The sequence below is a fragment of the Otolemur garnettii genome, unplaced genomic scaffold (assembly GCF_000181295.1).
Source record: "Otolemur garnettii isolate 467f Iridium unplaced genomic scaffold, OtoGar3 scaffold00163, whole genome shotgun sequence".
NCBI lineage: Eukaryota > Metazoa > Chordata > Mammalia > Primates > Galagidae > Otolemur > Otolemur garnettii.
In genome coordinates this window covers 2,914,991-2,933,533 of record NW_003852558.1, presented here as the reverse complement: position 1 = coordinate 2,933,533, position 18,543 = coordinate 2,914,991, and the positions used below count along the sequence as shown (strand labels likewise).

Here is an 18,543-nt window from a genome sequence, read left to right as displayed (position 1 = left end):
TTCAAGAATGTCCTGTATTGCCTGAAACACCCCATAAGAATTATTCACTGTAAAGTAATATTACTGGTGACAATTAAGGTCATCTCTGACCTAAGAAGCAAAGTTGCTTTGTGATCTGCAAGGAGATTTCAGATTTTCTAATTATTAGAGCAAAATCAACTGTTTCTGAATCATTTGTTTTTAATTTTTAATTTATAACAGATAACAAAGAACCTTCAATAAAACTCCCCCAATGAGCTGAGTAAGATATTCCTAATACAAAGCTAAAATCAAGCCTCTCTTCACCTTCACCCTAAAAACATGATGGTAAAATATCTGGAATGGGTATAGACTTCCACGGGTAATTTACCTGCACAGTTAAAAAAACACTAGGATTTTTCAATCAGCTCATGGATGTAGAAGTGGTTAAAGAAAAAAATCAAAGACACATAGAACTATCGTTTTTTTTAAAATACCACCTTTGAAGCATAATCCCTACTAAGCCACCATTTCTGGAAAAACGGGTGTATAAATTATCTATCCTAGTTTAAAACTAAATCTCTCCCTAAATCATTTGTGTTTTCCTATTTAAACCAGAAACTACAATCCAAAGATCTGATAGAGTACGTTTTCAATGTGATCCTCTCGAAGGAAATAACTTTGATTTCCAAAATCAAGATAGCCTGACGGTTCATTATTCTACGGAAGGGACACACTTGACAGTTCAGGAGACAGTGGATTCAAATTTCAAATACAAGGCCTCATTATAAACTCTTTAAAACCATTTTCTTTTCCCTCAAACAGGCATCAATGAAATTAATAAGTGAGTAAGTCTGTGCTGGACAAGTGTCTGATGCTTTTGTGACTAAACTGTGTGGCCCCAGCACCAGGGAACACAGCTGTAATGCATTCCTCACAATTCAATTACCTGAAGTATTTAAGTGCTGTGCTTCACCTGCTCTAAGAAGACTTTGTAGTCGTAGGAAAAATGCACAAGGCTCAGATTTCAAAGGAAACCCTTGTGTTCAGGGCACAGACAGGCCAGCTACTGAGAAAGCTGTATCACCTGCAGGCAAAGCACATTTTAGGGTCTCCTGGAAATTACAGAGATGTGAGGCATCTGTGTTGGTCTTTTACTAAAAATTTACTTTAAAACAAAGCATTAAAACCTTCAAAGAAAAAGTAGCATCCTAATAATTTAGGCAACTACTTCTTCCTTTTATTAAAATTAAAATAATTTTGGCAGAGAAATTTAATATGCAGATAAACTCACAAGAGTATTTCAATTAAACCTGCTACTTCCTTATGATAACAGATACCATACCAGATGCATGATAGAGGCCTGACAGCCTCCCTGGAGCAGCAGAGCTATTCATTTTACACAATCCTTATATTTTCTAAAGAATGTCTGCTTCATAACACAGTCAACATCCCCCAAGTACTATATTCTCCTAGCTCTGTCTATCACTCTGGGTTCATTTCCAAACTAGAATTTTAAACCAAAACCGTGTCTTAGTATTTTTGTGTTTTAACAGCACCTAATGTCAAGCTTGGCTTATCACAGATCACCCATATGTACTTATTACTTTTAGCCCCACAGTTGCCTGGAAATGGGCAATAAGAGGTCAGAGACACAAGAGCCTAACTTCCTTTGCCTCTTGCATACAGTTCAATATAATCTCAGATGGGAGGGTACTGATAATGTGTCTAGGTTAAATACAGGGAAAGCCCTGAAAAGTTGAACTTGTATTGTTTTTGTAAATGTCATATATTCTTACTGACATTCTGATCAACGCAAGGCTTTGCCCTTCATTATTTTTTATTGTCATTTAAGAGAGGAATAGTTGGCTCGGCACCTGTGGCTCAAGTGGCTAAGGTGCCAGCCACATACACCTAAGGTGGTGGGTTCAAATCCAGCCCAGGACCGCCAAACAACAATGATGGCTGCAACCAAAATAAAAAATAAGCCAGGCGTTGTGGCGGGCGCCTGTGGTCCCAGCTACTTGGGAGGCTGAGGCAGGAGACTCACTTGAGCCCGAGTTGGAGGTTGCTGTGAGCTATGCCACAGCACTCTACCCAAGGGGACAGCTTGAGGCTCGTTTCAAAAAAAAAAAAAGAGGAATAGTTTAAGATCACGTTCCAGATGTTTGAGGTGACCTCAGTATTTAAGGAAATACTTTAGTAATTGGAAACGTACTAATTAATTTATCAGTTCTTCAAATCTTTATCTGTAGATATGGGATCAGTTTATAAGAATGAACATCTGTGTTTATTCATAGCCTAGTAAATTTTAGATAGATGCAGGACTGATCTCAAAGTCAGGCCTAGAATAATGCCTAGAAGGAAAGAAAAACTCATAATAAATCACTCTGCAATCTCCACTTATGCATTAGTTTACGCTTTATATTTAAATACCAAAATAACCGTAACTTAGGTTTTGAATGCGAGTAAAAACTAATTGCTTTTATTTCTGTACTTGGGGATGCCAAATTTTCAAAATTAAAAAAAGATAGATCAGAATAAAAATCTTCCTGCGCAAATTAACAAAAGAGAAAGTTTGCAGATTTATAAAAAACTGAAATCTCTAACTTAACGCTGAAATTTCAACTTAAACCAAAGACTATTACAAGAAACACTGAAATGCGTATTTACATACTTTTAATAAAATTGATATATTATGTTGTTCATCATTCCTATGTTGTATGAAGAATTCTGTTGTTGTTAGTAATAATTCTTGCCTTAAGAATAATTTTTTTTTTTTTTTACAGTTTTTGGCTGGGGCTGGGTTTGAACCCACCACTTCCAGTGGGGCCAGCACCCTACTCCTTTGAGCCACAGGCGCTGCCCCAAGAATGATAAATTTTTATACCACTGAACAGAGAGCGAGAGCTGTGTAAAGCATACGTTCCCTATTTTCCTTGACTGCTACGATGCTCAATCTGGTTTAATAACCACTGCATCCTCGATGGGATTTTTAGGTTTTCTTCAGGGATTATCTCCCAACATATTTATACACTGACTAAGGTGAAGATTTTTTTTAAATAGTGTATAATACAGTTTTCAAAGGTCCTTGAAAATTTGAGAAGGAAAATTGTACACAATATTTTTCATCTGTATAGCCATTCTCAGCTCCTTGCTGCCAAGCAAGCTCTATGTGACAAAAGGCTCAACTCCACATAATAAGTGACCTTAGCCTCTCTTGCTCCCTGGCTTCTGGTGGGATTGGCCAATGAAATATACAAGCAGGAACTCAGAGGATGGAAGATGAATTACCCCCGAGTCCTCACTGCCCTACCATGAGGGTGAAAAACTAGTCACCTTTTTCATTCATTCATTCCATTTGTTTTTCCCCCTCCCTAGTAGCACAAACTGAGCTCAGGGCATGTGTCTGCTGCTCAGCTGGGGAATGCAAAGATGGCTGTAGCACAGTCCCCTCCCACAAAGGAAGGAGAAAGAGACAGGGATATAAACAGCACAGGCAGAGTCACGTCCAAGAGATTAGGGAAACCAGGCATGTGGGTTGGGGTCAGCACCTACCTCTGTCTGGAGGATGCAGACAAAAGCATGGTACTTAGGGCGCGCCTTGAAGGAAGAGGGGTATTGTCAGAGAGCACACAAGGGGGGCGTTAAGCACTTTCCCACCTGCACAGGGGGCAGGCTGGCCAGATTTGTCCAGCATGAAAACCCACCAGCAAAGATGTTCATGTGAAGTAGCACTGGTTTGTATTTGTTCAGGTTGCACTCACTTTGTCTTCAGCAGTCTTGATTTAACAGACCTCTTGGTCTTTTCCTTGCAGACAGGTGTCTTATTTCATCCTCATTCAAGAGCCGCCCCTCCCCCAGCGCTTCTATCATTTTGGTTTTCCTCCTCCTGACTCAGCATTTCAGCCATGGAGTTGCCATGTGTTGAGCAAGTCTAAGACAGTTTTACGTCTTATTGCCATCACCTCTACTGGACTGTCCAGTGTTTTGTAGTTACTTTGTATTATTTGAGTTGTACAGGGGTTCATCTATAAACAGTAAGTCCTCTGTTTATGCCGGTCTTACCTAATAGCTCGTTATCTGACTATCTAGTGGCTGCCCCCTACTCCCAAATTTATCCACACTGAAATTCTACTTCTCCCCTCCTCACTCAGATGGGCTTTAAAGTTTATCCTGCTATTGGCTGCACTTCACTTTTCACTATTCAATAGAACTTTGTCATTAAAATGATTCCCTACTGGCTGTCATTTCACAAGGGAGCTTGTTAGGAATTCAGAAGGGGGGAGGGGGAATTTACATGTTAACAAGATTAACCAGGGGATTCATATGCACATTAAAATTTGAGTGGCATTCGACTAAAGAGCCATTATTTCTACCCCCAAATCAATTTCAAAATGTTTTTTAGTTAAAAACTTAAAATAGAAAGCACGTAAAACCTACTAAATGTTTTGCCTTTCAGACTGATGAGCGGCCAATATGGAAAATCTGAGTATTTTTCCCAATACCCATGTATGTGCAAGTAACTGACTTAATAACACTTATTGATTATGTGAACTAGTCAAAAGAGGAAAAATAAAGTAAGATTCATCAGATCATAGTTTGGGGTTCTTATGTCTGGCCAGTTTAGTAATCCACTGATCCAAGTTACATATTTGGGTCAGTAGTTTCCATAATTCCAAATTTCATTTTTAGATTCCTATACAACTATCTGTACTTAGCATTCAATTCATAACGTGAACCTCAAGCACGCTGTTTGGTCTGTATCTGTATCTAATACCTGAATCCTTTAAAAATAGATCCTCCAAACTATCTGCTCCTATAACAACAACCTCAGTCTTTCCCTTCAGAATAAATGAGCTGACTTTGAACTTATACTTTCTTCTTTCTATGCCAAATGCTTTCTCAATCTGCTCACTACTATCAGTCTAAAAATATACTCTCTAAAAAACAAAAATGAAAGCTTCCCATATTTCCCTCCAGCTATTCTCCAATTTCTCTCATCTCCTTCACAACATCATCATCCTGAGAAGTTAAAATTACTTCTCTACTCCCCCACCTGCCTTTCTCTTCCTACCTCCTAAACAAGACTTCTGTGCAGACCTGGCCTCTGGAATGAATCTTAGAAAGATCGCCAATGACCTCAGTACTGACAAAACCATGCTGATTTTTCTTCATCTTAATGCAGGTTCTCATCAATAGTGAGAAATGCTGACTTCTCTCTTGTTAAACTTGACTTCCAGGATGACCTTCTGCCATTTCCTCCACGCCTACTAACCACTTGTTCTCAGCTGCTTTGCTAACTTTTCCTTTCTGCTCAACCATACAGAGTGCTGTGCCAGCCTCAATCTATGGCATCCAGGCCTTGTCCATAAAAGTCTTCTCTCCCTGGAGGATGTTGTTCAGTCAGTTCAGTTTAGACGGTTCCTAATAATATCTACATGATGTTCACATTTTATGGAGTTTGGCCTCTCCACTGACCATTAAAAGCAACTTAAGATGGCATGCATCTCAAAGCTCAGCCAAAAGAAACTCGTGATTTCATCTTCACTTTCTCTGGTTTCTCCTTCTGTCTCAAGAAATGCTTTAACTCTCCCCCAAGTGCTTGCAAAGATCCAAGAACATCCCAGATTTCTCTTTACCCATTACTGTTCGTAATAAAGCTATCCATTAAACCAGTCAGCAGTCTCATTAAAACAGACCCTGAAACTAGCCACTTCTCTCCAACTTTACCATTTTCACACGGGACCAAGTCACCATCATCCCTCCCACAGAAATCTGCAATAGCTTCCAATTCATCTCTCTGCTTTCAGCCTTGTCTCTCCAGAGCAACTTTATAAAAATGGAAAGAAGAACAGACCTGTACCTTGTAAAAAAAACTAACCAATGGCTCTCCACTTTACTTAGAATAAAATACAAATTTCTTCTCACCTATAAGGCATACAAAAATTATACATATGCTTCTAATACTTCCCCCATTCCTGAATAAAACTCAGCCACTCAGGCTTCTTTGTGAAATTCTGGCTTTACTCTTAAAATTTTTTTTTTTTTTTTTTGGAGACAAAAGTCTCACTTTGTCGCCCTGGGTTGAGTACCATGGCATCACAGCTCAAAGCAACCTCCAACTCATGGGCTTAAGTGATTCTCTCGCCTCAGCTTCCCAAGTAGCTGGGACTACAGGTGTCCACCACAACGCCCGGCTATTTTTTCATTGTAGTTGTCATTGTTGTTGGGTGGGCCCGTGCTGGATTCAAACCGCCAGCTCTGGTGTATGTGGCTGCACCCTACCACTTGAGCTACAGATGCCGAGCCTGACTTAAACTCTTTGTATCTGATATTCCTTTCGCCTAGAATGATAGGTCTCCTGTATTTTTGTTTATCTGGCTCCTTGTAACTCAGCTCTTAGACCAAAAGCCACCAGCAGAAAAGCCTTCCTTAACTACTCATGATTAGAACCACCTCTACCATCCTCTATTAACTCACTCTGCTTATTTCCTTTAACTTGTCAAACTTTTTATACACTAATGTATTCCCCAGCATCAAGAATAGTGCCTGGCACATAAATGCTCAATCAATTAAATGTATTTTCCTAAACACACATTTATCAATAAGAACAACAAACTTCTAATCAATCATAAAAAAGGTTTGCTGTAGCTGTTAAAATTATCGTAGAAAAAGAGTTACTTAGACACAAATACTGAAATATTTTCATCAGATAATTCATTACGACTTTTAATATTCACATTTTTCTTTCCATAAACTAAAAAGTACATATACATACACACATATATCATCCATATTATTGTATATATTATATATGTGAATGAATGACCTATCATTTTTATAATCACGTGGCTTTGAGTTACTAAAATCATTAAAAACAAGAATTTGATCAGCCTGAGCAAGAGATCCCCATCTCTACAAAAAAGAAAAAAAAAAAAAAGAAAGAGAGAGAATTTGAATTTTATTTTTATTTTTTTAACATCTGTAACTTTTATTTTTTTCATTTTTTAAATTAAATCATAGCTGTGTATATGTGTATTTTATTGCATAATTCCTATAAGAAATACATGAGACAGCATAGCCTCAACAATAGCAAAGAGAGAATGCCCCTGAACTAAACGCTCCTCTTAACCTTGGTTATATGATTATACATTAATATTTTCAGTTTTTAATGGAGGTATTCATTTAAGGCAACTGCAAAAAATATTATGTAATTACATTTTCCTATTGCCGTCATAAAATTTGAAATATATTCCCTAATTGAATTATCTCTTCCAAAACTAAGTGGAAAATTTTTGGTGGAAAGGAGTTAACATTGTGGATACCATCTGGCCCACAAGAGATGTTGCATATTTGATAAATAAACAAATGAATAAGCATGTTAATTCCTCTCATCCCATTCTTAAACCCCTCTTGGACTATTAACACTTCACCCCAAACTGTTTTATCAGATCTCTAGCAGCTCCCATATTGTGAAAATGTTATAATATTGTCATCTCTGCATTTTAATTGAATTTTATAAACAGTGTTTTTGACAGAGTTGATCATACCTTCTGCTATTCCTCTGGTTTTCTCCCTAATTCTCAATTCCCCTCCTTGTTCCCCTCACCTTCTCTTCCTCTACACTTTTTTTTTTAATATTAAATCATATGTGTGTACATTAATGCTATCATGGGGTACAGAGTGCTGTTGCTATATACAATTTGAAATACTTTCATCCAACTGGTTAACATAACCTTTATGTCATTATCTTAGTTATTGTGTTAAGACATTTATATTCTACACTTAGAGAGATTCACATGTACCCTTATAGGATAAACCATAGGTGTAATCTCTCCAATCACCCTCCATCCATTCATTCTTCCCCTCCCTCCCCTCCCTCTCCCCTTTTCGCATATTCTTGGGCTAAAATTGGGTTATAGTTTTCCTATGAAAGCTATAAATTAGTTTCATAGTAGGGCTGAGTACATTGGATACTTTCTCTTCCATTCTTGAGATACTTTGCCAAGAAGAGTATTTTCCAGCTCCATCCATGTAAACATGAAGGAGGTAAAGTCTCCATCTTTCTTTAGGGCTGCATAGTATTCCACCATGGTATACATATACCACAACTTATTGATCCATTCGTGGGTCGATGAGCACTTGGGCTTCTTCCTTGACCTAGCAATTATGAATTGGGCTGCAATGAGCATTCTGATACAAATATCACTCTATACTTTTAAAGTGTATCAAAGGCTCATGGAAGCTGAAGATCTCTGTCTATACACATTCCCTTTAAATCTCTTCCCTCCTCACAACTTTAAATACCATGTGAATGCTGATGAAACCTAATTTTATGTCTGATACTGGCTTACATATATCTAATTGTTATATGTCTAACTATACATGCAACATATTACTTATTTAAGCTAAATCTCACATTTAATATGTTCAAAATTGAGCTCCAGCTTTCTTTACCAAAAAGCTGCTGTATCCACATCCTTCCCTACCTTAGAAAATGGCAACACCAATGCTTCTAGTTCCTCAACTGTACAGTCACATCCTGCATCCAAAATCCGTCTATGCTCCCTCCAAAATGAAATAAAATCCCAATTATATTCCCTATGATCATGCAAATGGTGACTACTGGACAGGAACTGGACCACTTCCTATTCTACTTCTCACGCTAAAATTCTCACCTTCTGTTGTTTATGGAGGGAAGGAGGCAAGAGACTGGGGTTGGGGAGAGAAGGGTATACTAGGTGGGAAAGGAGCAGGCATCTCTATCCTGGGAAGGTGGGAAGGCAGAAGTTGAGTTCCACCTCTTCTAATTCTTATAATTATGTTGGTAAAATGGGTACCGAGTAAATGGTGACTTCTGGAATCTCTGCAACTATTCTGGAAGTCCCTACAAGTTGAACGATCCAGAATCTTCACCATTAATATGGAAACTGCCATCAGTTTTCAAAACACAGTAGCCAAGGCTTGGAGAGATTGAGATATTGCAGCAGACACAGGAAATCCCAGCCTTCTGGCTGCCTCCCATCAAGTCAGTTTCATTCATCTGGCAACAGGTATCCTCAAAATTTTCAAGATTAATGTTATGATCACAATGGGATTTAATATTCACACTCTTCTACACGTCTCCCCACCTTCCTGGCTACTACTCCACTCACCTGCCCTATGAATCATTACAATCACTTTGTCTTTCTGTTCAAAGATGTGTCTGTCCCTCCTCCAACCACCTGAAGTGTGTTCTCAACAAAGCCAGAATGATTTTGAGTTAAGCATAAGTAAGACCATGCTTCTCTTCTGTCCAATGCATCAAATGGCTTCTTATGCCTCAGACTAAAAGTGAGGGTCTTTACGACGACCCGCATCTGCCCTCTGCAATTAAATGTCTGATCTCATTTCATACACACACGAGAGAAGTCCCATGCCCACTCTCTGTCAGACACATGGGCGGCCCCCTTGCTCAATCAAAGCCTTCACCACACCTGTTCCATGCAAATATGATTGTTTGTGAGGTTTACTGCTGGGCCTTACATAGTGTTTGGCAAACTCCCAATACATGCAGGATGGAAGGAATAGATAATAATAAAATTCCAAAATTTTATGGCATTTTTCTGACTCTTGAGTATTCCCTTCTCCTACCAAAATTACATTTCTTCTCTTGTATTTAAACCCTTAGATGTATGGGTATATCAACATTTAAGGGAGAAACTTTACTGTCCCAGAACTCCAAGGTAATTAGTTACTAAATTAAATAGAACTGGCCTGTAATGTTATTTTCTTCCTGGAGGTACTGGGATCTATCATGTAATTTTCAAAAACAAAAATACATTAAAGGGTCAATGTCTTAATAGAAACTATTCAAATTAAGGTTTTGTAATTTTTTTAATTCTACAAATTAAAAAATTTTTCTTTAATTCTACTATTAAAGAATAAAATACTTTATGAAAATTAAATAAGCTATTTTAAATTTATAAAAATAACTTTAAAAGTCAATGATATTCTTTAAATCAATAAAGAGATTTCATGTACCTATAAGTTCATAAAGATAGTATATATCAATAAAAGGTAAAATTTTTTTTTTTGAAAATACCAAGCAAGCACTAGTATATAGGCAGACAACTATTATTTAAGAATCAAGAGTTGCAATAACCTTAATTGCAATAATTCCTTGATTACCAAGATTCAGAAATGTACTATGGGTAAACAAACTGTGAGGCCATAATTTCTTTATCTGCATTTTTTCTGGATATATGTTGCTGATGGCAAATATCTGAAAATATAGATTTGTGGGAATAAACAGAGCAACACACAAGCTAACAATAACTTTTGGATATTCCAGGCTCGAATCAATCTGTTCAACAAAGTAGTTGTCCCATATTCAGTTTTTGGAATTATCTCCAGTACAGAAGCCCAGAGAAAACAAAGCAAAACAGAATGCTTTCCACTTTTAAACCTGGCCTTAGAAAAAGCTGTATGTAACAAACTGGAACCGAGCCACTGTTTCCATCAACATATACCATGGACTGAAAGCACCATCGGTTATCTGGCTCAAGGAGAGGTATACAGATGTGTTTTGGTCTACGTTTACAAAAGTGCCTTGCCACAGTTCTGCCTATATCCTCATCCATCAGTCAGCTGAGAGGGTGAATACACACAGCCATCAGCCCTTCCAGCTCTCAAAAAGACAAGGAAGCAGAAGTAACACCAAGAAATGATGTATGTAATCGGCCCATGTGTCCTTTCTAAGGTCAAGTGCCCTGGGTACTAAAGTACATTCCAGACTTAAGTAGTAAACTATTTTGGATTTTAGTCAATCTATAATGTTTTAGAGGCTATAAATTAAAAATCTGTAACAGGAATAAATATTCATTCATTTTATTATTTAAATCCCACAGCATTTGAATACCTTTATTATTAGCTCAGGAGTTCTTCATTCCTGAACAATTCTTAGCATCCCATGAATATGTGAAAAATAGAAATAAAAAATCCTGAATTATTTGAAGTAGTTACGCCTTCTTTTCAAACGTTTCCAATTTCCTGCATCAATATCTCTAATTTTGGTGGTATTCTTCCTTCCAGACTTTGGTTATTATAATTCCTCTTTCATACCTTTTCTCCATATTCATCTAATGTACAATCTTAGCTATTCTTTAATCTATTTGTTAATTTAACACATATTTAGTGAGCATTCAGCAATCAATTCAATCAACAAACATTTCTTGAGTACCTCTTCTATGTACCAGGCTCTGGGTTATAAGGATAAATAAGGTATGATCCTTGCCCTTGAAGGAATTCAAAGTCTTGGAAAGGAAAACAGAAACAGACATGTAAGTATTTCACTGCAACAAAATTTTAATTCTATCAATAGGCTTCAGTAAAGCGCTACAGAGGTATGGGTGTAACAGAGGAAGCTTTATAGGAAAGACAACCTTTGTACCTAGTCTTAGGTATAATAGTTTGTTAAGAAGTGACAGGAAGCACTGGCATTCTAGGCATAAAGGCCATAGAACAAAGAGACACAGAGGTGTGAAGAAGCATGTCCATCTTTGAGAACACTGAGTAATTCAACACAAACACATGCTCAAATACGCACAAGGAAGTCCGGCACTATGAGCAGATGACAGCACATGGGCTGTGGGCTTTACACAGCCCTCCTGAGAGCAGCCAGGAGTCAAAAGAACTTATGTGCAGCTGAGCAACCAACACAGATTTGTGTGAGGGAAAAGTCAGCTTTAGGGACAGTGAAGAGAATGGACTAAATCAGAAATTAAAGTAGGAAGGGACTGTCATGGTGGGCCAGGTGTGAAGGTGTAGTAACAATATAGGAGTGATGTAACAAGCAAATATTAGGATGCAATGAAAGTGATGGATTCCAAAGACATTTGAGACAGAAACTACACAACTTGGCAAGTAATTGTCTACTTATGTTTTTGTATATATGTTACATGGAAATGAGTGGCGGGAATTGAAAATGTGTCCAGTTTAGGGCAGGGAAGATGGTATGATTCTTAGGACTGAGCAGATGTTGGTGATATAAACTTGGAAAGAACCTAAGAAGGAAGGCAGGCAGACAGGTGAGGGTGTAGGGAAGGGATGAGGCAGTTAGATTTTAGGTTTTTTTATTCAGGTTTCTTTTTCAGACATTTTAGGCTTAAATAACTTTGGAATAATACCACATAGATAGGATCCAAAAGGCAGTAGGAAACAAAAATGGAGCTCAAAGACAGTGTTGATGGGCAAAGACATAGAATGTGGAGTCACAAAGGCAGGATGGTACTTGAAGTCAAGGGTAGGTAAGGCCAAAGAGAAGGACAAAAGGGAAACGCTGGGAAACAAGCTTTTTAGAGATGGCAAGAAAATAAAGACAAGAGATGAACGAATCAATAACAGAGTCTTAAAACCCACAGAAGGAAAGACTTGAAGAAAATGAACCTACTCAGCAGCATCCAATGTCCATCTCATTACAACCTGTGAGGCTGATAGTCTTTCATTTTACCAGTGGGAAAAACAACACTCAGTCTTTTTTTCCTCCAGAATCAATTGCATCTTCAGCAACAGGTTCACTGGATGACCCACTTTCTCAATTTACCCTAAATTAAATGTAGGTAACCCCCTTCCTTAGGATTACTGGTTCCTATCACCAACCATTCATTTCCCTGCTTCCTAATTCTGCCACACGATCTGTGCTTCCATCAACCTCATCCGCTTCCCCTTCACTACAACCAGCCTGGAAATTCCTGCCCCCCTGTGTTTTTCAGTTCCTCTTCCTCTAAATGAGATCTACCTTCCCCTCTTTCAATCCATTCAAGTCCCTGCCCACTTCCAAGAAACAACATATACCTTGTCTTCCCCATTGATTACCTCTCACAATTAGCAAGGTCCCATTGTTCTGTGCTCCCTTCGCTTTAACCATACACATAAACAAACAGGTTTGGGCCCTTGCTTACTAGAAGGTTTTCAAATGTGTCTATTCTTCTCAACCTATAAGCTCTTCAAGGAAAAATAGGGCTTTTTCATTTTCAATTTTTAACACTACAAGTTAAATGAGGGAAAAAGTACAGGCGGGGATGTAATGTTACTAAGTGTGGATATAACTTGAGTACTGTAGGTTCAAGGACAAAGAATAGAGTAAAATACACACCAAGTGTAAGTAAGACTCTAACATGACCACATGTAACTAAGACTCTATTCAAGTCTCTAACATGAAATGACATACAGGGTACAAGGGACCAACAGTGGTGACACTTATCTTAGGACACTGCAGATTTTATAGGAATTAGCTCTTTAGCCACTTTTTAACTTTGTTTTCTCAGAATAAATACATTTTAAGTGACTTGGAATAAACTGTATTTATATAAGCATGATCTACATCTATACTTACACTGCTATTAAATACTTAAATCCAGAGTATTTCAATAAAATAGTATTGTTATTTTAGACTTCCCCTTAAACGTGCATTCTAGAAAATGTGTTCCCCCGGTGCACACACATGGGCAATGCACTCCTCTGGAGCCTAGTTAATGGCTTAGACACCGTTCCAGTGCTAACAGTATCTAAGGGCAACACAATATAAACCCTGGCTGCTTTCTGAATCGACATTTCAAGGGTAGAATGAAACCAGTGAAACTAAAATGAAACCCATATAAACATCCCAGACCAGACATCATACAATAAGCAATTTCTTTCTGGAAGGGAGACATAAAAACAAATCACAGAACTGTTCTTTCATGATTTCCATGTTACTTAAAACACACACCAAGATTCTCAGATTTCTTTTTGTGGGTTTGAACTTCCAAGTTCTTTCTTATTTTAAATAAAATGCAACTGAATACCTATCCACATGGAATAAGCAGACACTGGCTGGCCTGTTTGGAACGATTCCATAATGGGCTTTTCTGTTTGAAGGCTCACAGATGAAGAAGTCATAGAACTTTTCACTTTGGACAAACACTTCATAGAAGACACAAGAAGGAATATGAGGTATCACAGATGTCATATTCTGCATAGACTCTAGAGACTAACAATTTCCTTAGACATCATATTTAAATAGTAGGAGACATGAAGTTAGTAGTATGTGTCCTAGTATCATTTACTGAGACTGAACTATCATTTACTGATAATGAACTAAACTTTGCCCAGGTTATCTTGTTTAGTCTTCACAACCACCCCTTGGGGGGAATATACATGCTGGACACCAGGACACTGATGTGAAAAAAAATGAGTAACTGCTAAAAGTCACACAGCTGATGGATGTCAGTGCTACAGATTACATCGATACAGCTAATTTCTGGGTTCCAACTCTTAATCTCTGATGAGTTCTTTTCAGTGCTACTTACTATTTTTAGAGTGACTTTTTTTTTTTTTCTGGTAAAAGTTAATACAACAGCATATCTTGTAATATGTAATGGAAACCTAGATCTTCCATGTTTTGTGAGAGTTACCTAAATGAAGAATAGCCATCAAAACTAATGCAAAAGCAGGAAAGAAGAAAAACCAGCATGCATTAAAATTAACCTCCAATGCACCCAAAGGAGAAATATCATTGCCAGTATTCATTAAATAAACTTTGCCATCACCAATAACTATTATCAGCCTTCATTAGTGCATTCCTAATTCATGGAAGAAATACATATAATAGGTTTTTTTATGTTTTCTAAATACTCAGGGTATGAAATAGTAAGTATATTGAGTTATATGTTGATTCCCTTAAGTAATTTTGTTTCTTAAACTTGCTAATTTAAGAGTAAATATAAGATTATTAAGGATAGGCGCATAGTTTTATTTAAACATTTACCTCGGCTTATTTTCATACTTCAAATAATAAATCCAGGGGAAAAATGCCATTTCCAAAGTATTGTTTAACATATAGCAACCATATGTTGCATATCATTTACATATTTGTAAGAAAACAAGGCCCAACAGAAACGATATATACTGTATGTATGTGTATATAAACAGAGACATACAGGCACTCCAAAAAGTTCTTGAAATTATTAAACTCTGAATTTTCCAGACCGGCTATTCCTAAAAAGATTCTATCAGTTGGAAATTAGGAAGCAATTTGTCTACTAGGTCACTTAAAAGCAAATACACAAACTAATCAGTATTTTCAGTATAGTAACCTTCTAGGTAAGAGTACAATTTAGAGTATCTAGTAGGAATATTACATCTGAAGATGTTTAATTCTACTCTGAAACAAGAAGATTGCTAATCTAAGAATATGCAGAAGACACTTTCAAAGAAAATCTATTTTTTTTAATTCCATACTGGACAAACAGAGATTAAGGAGCAGCATGAGAAAATTTAACTGTGACAACTGAAAACATGAATAAATATTTCTTTTGTACATACCACTTGAAAAATTTCCTTACCATATACTCCATATTAGAAGCTGTTGGATACACCTGACTTCGTAATTTATTATGAAGGTCCAAGATACTCTGCATGTCATTGTCTGTGATGGCCCTTTTCCCTCTTTGCTTGGCCGTCCACCACTCACCATCCTCATCCATGTACTTTTCCAAAAGTTTCTCCAATAAAGTGGCATTAGGAACCACCAGGGCTGGAATTGCTCTAGCCATGAATAGCACCGTGGTTACTCGGAGCCACTCCCCCGCGGTGCACTTCATAATGAACCACCTCAGGATTTCCCCGGGAAAATCTCCAAGACAGGCTCTTCCACTCCTTTTGGCTATAAAGACACGTTATGTGATTAAGATGAAGATACCAACAAGGTATTAATAAAAGCACAACAACGTGACAAGGGTATGCCAGTTTTGATTTATCTACATAACACCAAAAAATGAGACACTCGCTTTTTTGAGTAACTTGTCTCCAACATTTTTTTTCATAATACGTGAACTTTTCATAATACAGGTTTCCACAATATAGGCAAGTATATTCATAATACAGGTTTTCACAATATTGGCAAGTGTATTTCCAGGTAATATTCATGAGACCAAAAACAAATGGCAAAAGTACCCTGAAGAGTGAAAACTTGGAAACAGTCAAACTAATCTCTGAATTACAAGATTTAAGTGGCTATATGTTACATATTATATACGTAGGTCCTAGTATATAGGTCCTAGTGCATTTTATTTAATCTGGAGGTCCATGTTTCTCTATAGGGAGTTTTAAAGTATTATTTTTCATTTTAGATATATTTTATTTCAGTGTTCCATCTCTGGTGCACAGACATTCACAGAGTCCACAGTATTCTGAAATCGAGGGTGAATGTCTTAATAAAAGGCCATTCATGCAAGTATCCATGGGTGCATCCAGGGGGGCCATGAACTACTGAGAATGAACGGTTCGGGTCACTGGGAGAAGTCTCCTCTTATCCCGAGGCAAGTCCAGAACTCAATCATTATTCCCTGGAAAGTTTGTGCCTAACGTGCGGCCTGCACTCACGAGGGCCAGCAGCCACTCGGTGACCTCAAAGTGTTCCTCCCACATCCTTCGGAAGCACACTCTTCACCGAAAAGGAGAGCGCGAGACAGGGAGGTGAACCCACAAAGTCACCTACAAGAACATTCCATTAATCTGAAACGCCGACCCCCTCTGCCTGACCATCTCTAAAACTTGGGGGGAGGAGTTCTTTGTGTAGTTCGTTTTGTAGGATTTTAAAAGAAACAAAAATGAAATAGAACAAGTTGGCAAGGTGACCCCAGCGGTGCGTTTGAGAATCGCCCTTACCTCTCCAGTGTGAAGCTCCGGGGGGAGCGGAGCGGCGGGACGGCGGCCTCCGCGGCGCCCGAGTCCTCGCCCTGCCGCACGCCGAGCGCCCCGCGCGGGAGGGACCCGGCCACTGCGCGTCCGGAGGCTGCGAGGGCGCAGACGGAGGAGGACGCGAACCCCGACCTCCGCGCTCCTGCACCCTGGAAGGAGTGGCAGGCAGAGCGCTCCCACGTGAGACCGCGCACTCGGGGCCAGAAGCCTCGGAGCTGCCTCCTTAGCTTGCCGGGGTGGGCGGCCGAGCCTCGCCGGGCATTCTCTGCAGAGCGGGGGGCGGAGACGCGAGCGGGGCTCGGCGGCGACGGCTGGCGACGGGCTCGCGCTCCCGCTCGGTGGCGACGCTCGCGAAGACCCCGGCGCCGGGCGCTTCCGCCGCTCCCCGGCGCTCGCGGGCATTTATTGCGGCCCCAGCGCGCGCACGTGATGCGGGCGCCCCTCCTCGCCCCCCGCCGCCCCCGCCGCCGCCACCTCCCTCCCGCGCTGGCCCCCGGCCCTCCCGAGCCGCAGGGCGCAGCCCGCCCCGCTCCGCCCCGCGCAGCGCCCGGCGCCCGGCCTCGGTGGGCGTGCTTTCGCCGTCAGCGACCTGAGCCGGGAAGGTCTTCTAGAGCCCGCGGGAGGTGTGTGCAAGGAGGGTCCCCCCAGGCCTCCCGCCCCGCACGGCTCCCCTGCTTCCAGAGATCCGCTTCCACGTGCCTTTCCGCAGAGAAGCTAAAATGCAGCCTTAGCACGTCTCAGAGCAGAGGAGAGCACGGCGCGGGTAGGGGGTGCGGTTAACAGCTTCAGTCTGGGAGACGCAGAAGTGGAGCTGGGGCCCGGGATGGGGAGAGGAACGCGTTTCCTTTTATTTTCCCCAGGGCTCCGCATCTGTTTCCAGCACCTATGGGTGTCTAGAATGGAGAAATTTTTCTTTGGGGGGATCATTGAACCTTAGTGAGGATCAGATGGAGAATGGGGTTGGCAGAGTTTGGGGGTGAGCTCAGGATTGCTTGACAGTTGAGAGCCTCACTTCACATAAAAAATGAGGCATTGTCTTGTCAAGGTTACCGCAGGATTTTTTTTTTCCCTAAAGATTGTATACATTTACGGAGATGATATACAGGCTACGCTTTAGTTAACCAGTGCTATTTTAGCAGGAATTCGAACTCCAACCTTAGAATTGACAGTGAAAGGGGAGTCACTTCTATTCTTCAAATTGTAACCTAGAGTGGGAAAATTACTAATTTTAAATTCATAAAGGCTCACCCGACTGAGTGTGGGATTATTTGTTATTGGAAAAGATTTATATAATCTGCTTACCTTTGCTTCCCTCCTGTAGGGAGTGATAATCTCAATTTTCTTTATTTTAAAAGAAAAGCTAGAGTACCTAGCATATTGTCAAACGAAATGAAGCATTCTGCACAGTAACTCAAATCATCCCAAACTCCTCCTGTCTCTTTCTGCCATCCGACTACGCTGTATTTATCAAATCTAAAAACTCGGATCTAAGCCTCAGATAAATTTGACACCTCGCTTCCTCTCACAAAGAAGAAAAAGAAAATACTACGTATCAGAAGGGTGCACAGTTGAAAAATGTGGGTTCACATAGCCTTTCATAGAAGTGTAGTTTTGCAATTTTATATATAATAGCAGCTTAAGGGCAAAGAGATTCTTAAGTTTGTAGTTTCCAAGTAGTTATTCATAATTTTTATGCACAGTGTTCAGAAAAACAGACTTTTCTTCCTAGAAACTAATAGAAGACCTCTAAAGTTGGTGGTAAAAGAACCATCCTTGGTGACAGCAGATGGAGAACATGCTTCTAGACTACAAGAATATTCAAGAGCATGGGGAGTATAAAATAAAAAAACGTTAACAGTA

The 18,543-nt window shown here is 39.4% G+C and overlaps 1 protein-coding gene across 1 annotated transcript in view; it reads right to left on the bottom strand.

The window, feature by feature from the left end:
* Positions 1–16,659, bottom strand: part of CRISPLD1 (cysteine rich secretory protein LCCL domain containing 1) — a 41,324-nt gene extending 24,665 nt beyond the window's left edge. The window contains exons 1-2 of the mRNA XM_003800047.3: positions 16,651–16,659; positions 15,327–15,646 (exon numbers count right to left, since the gene is read on the bottom strand). Of these exons, the coding sequence (XP_003800095.1) occupies positions 15,327–15,584 (258 nt within the window). The 5' untranslated portion in view covers positions 15,585–15,646; positions 16,651–16,659. The remainder of the gene's footprint in view (positions 1–15,326; positions 15,647–16,650) is intronic.
* Positions 16,660–18,543: the final 1,884 nt, after the last annotated feature.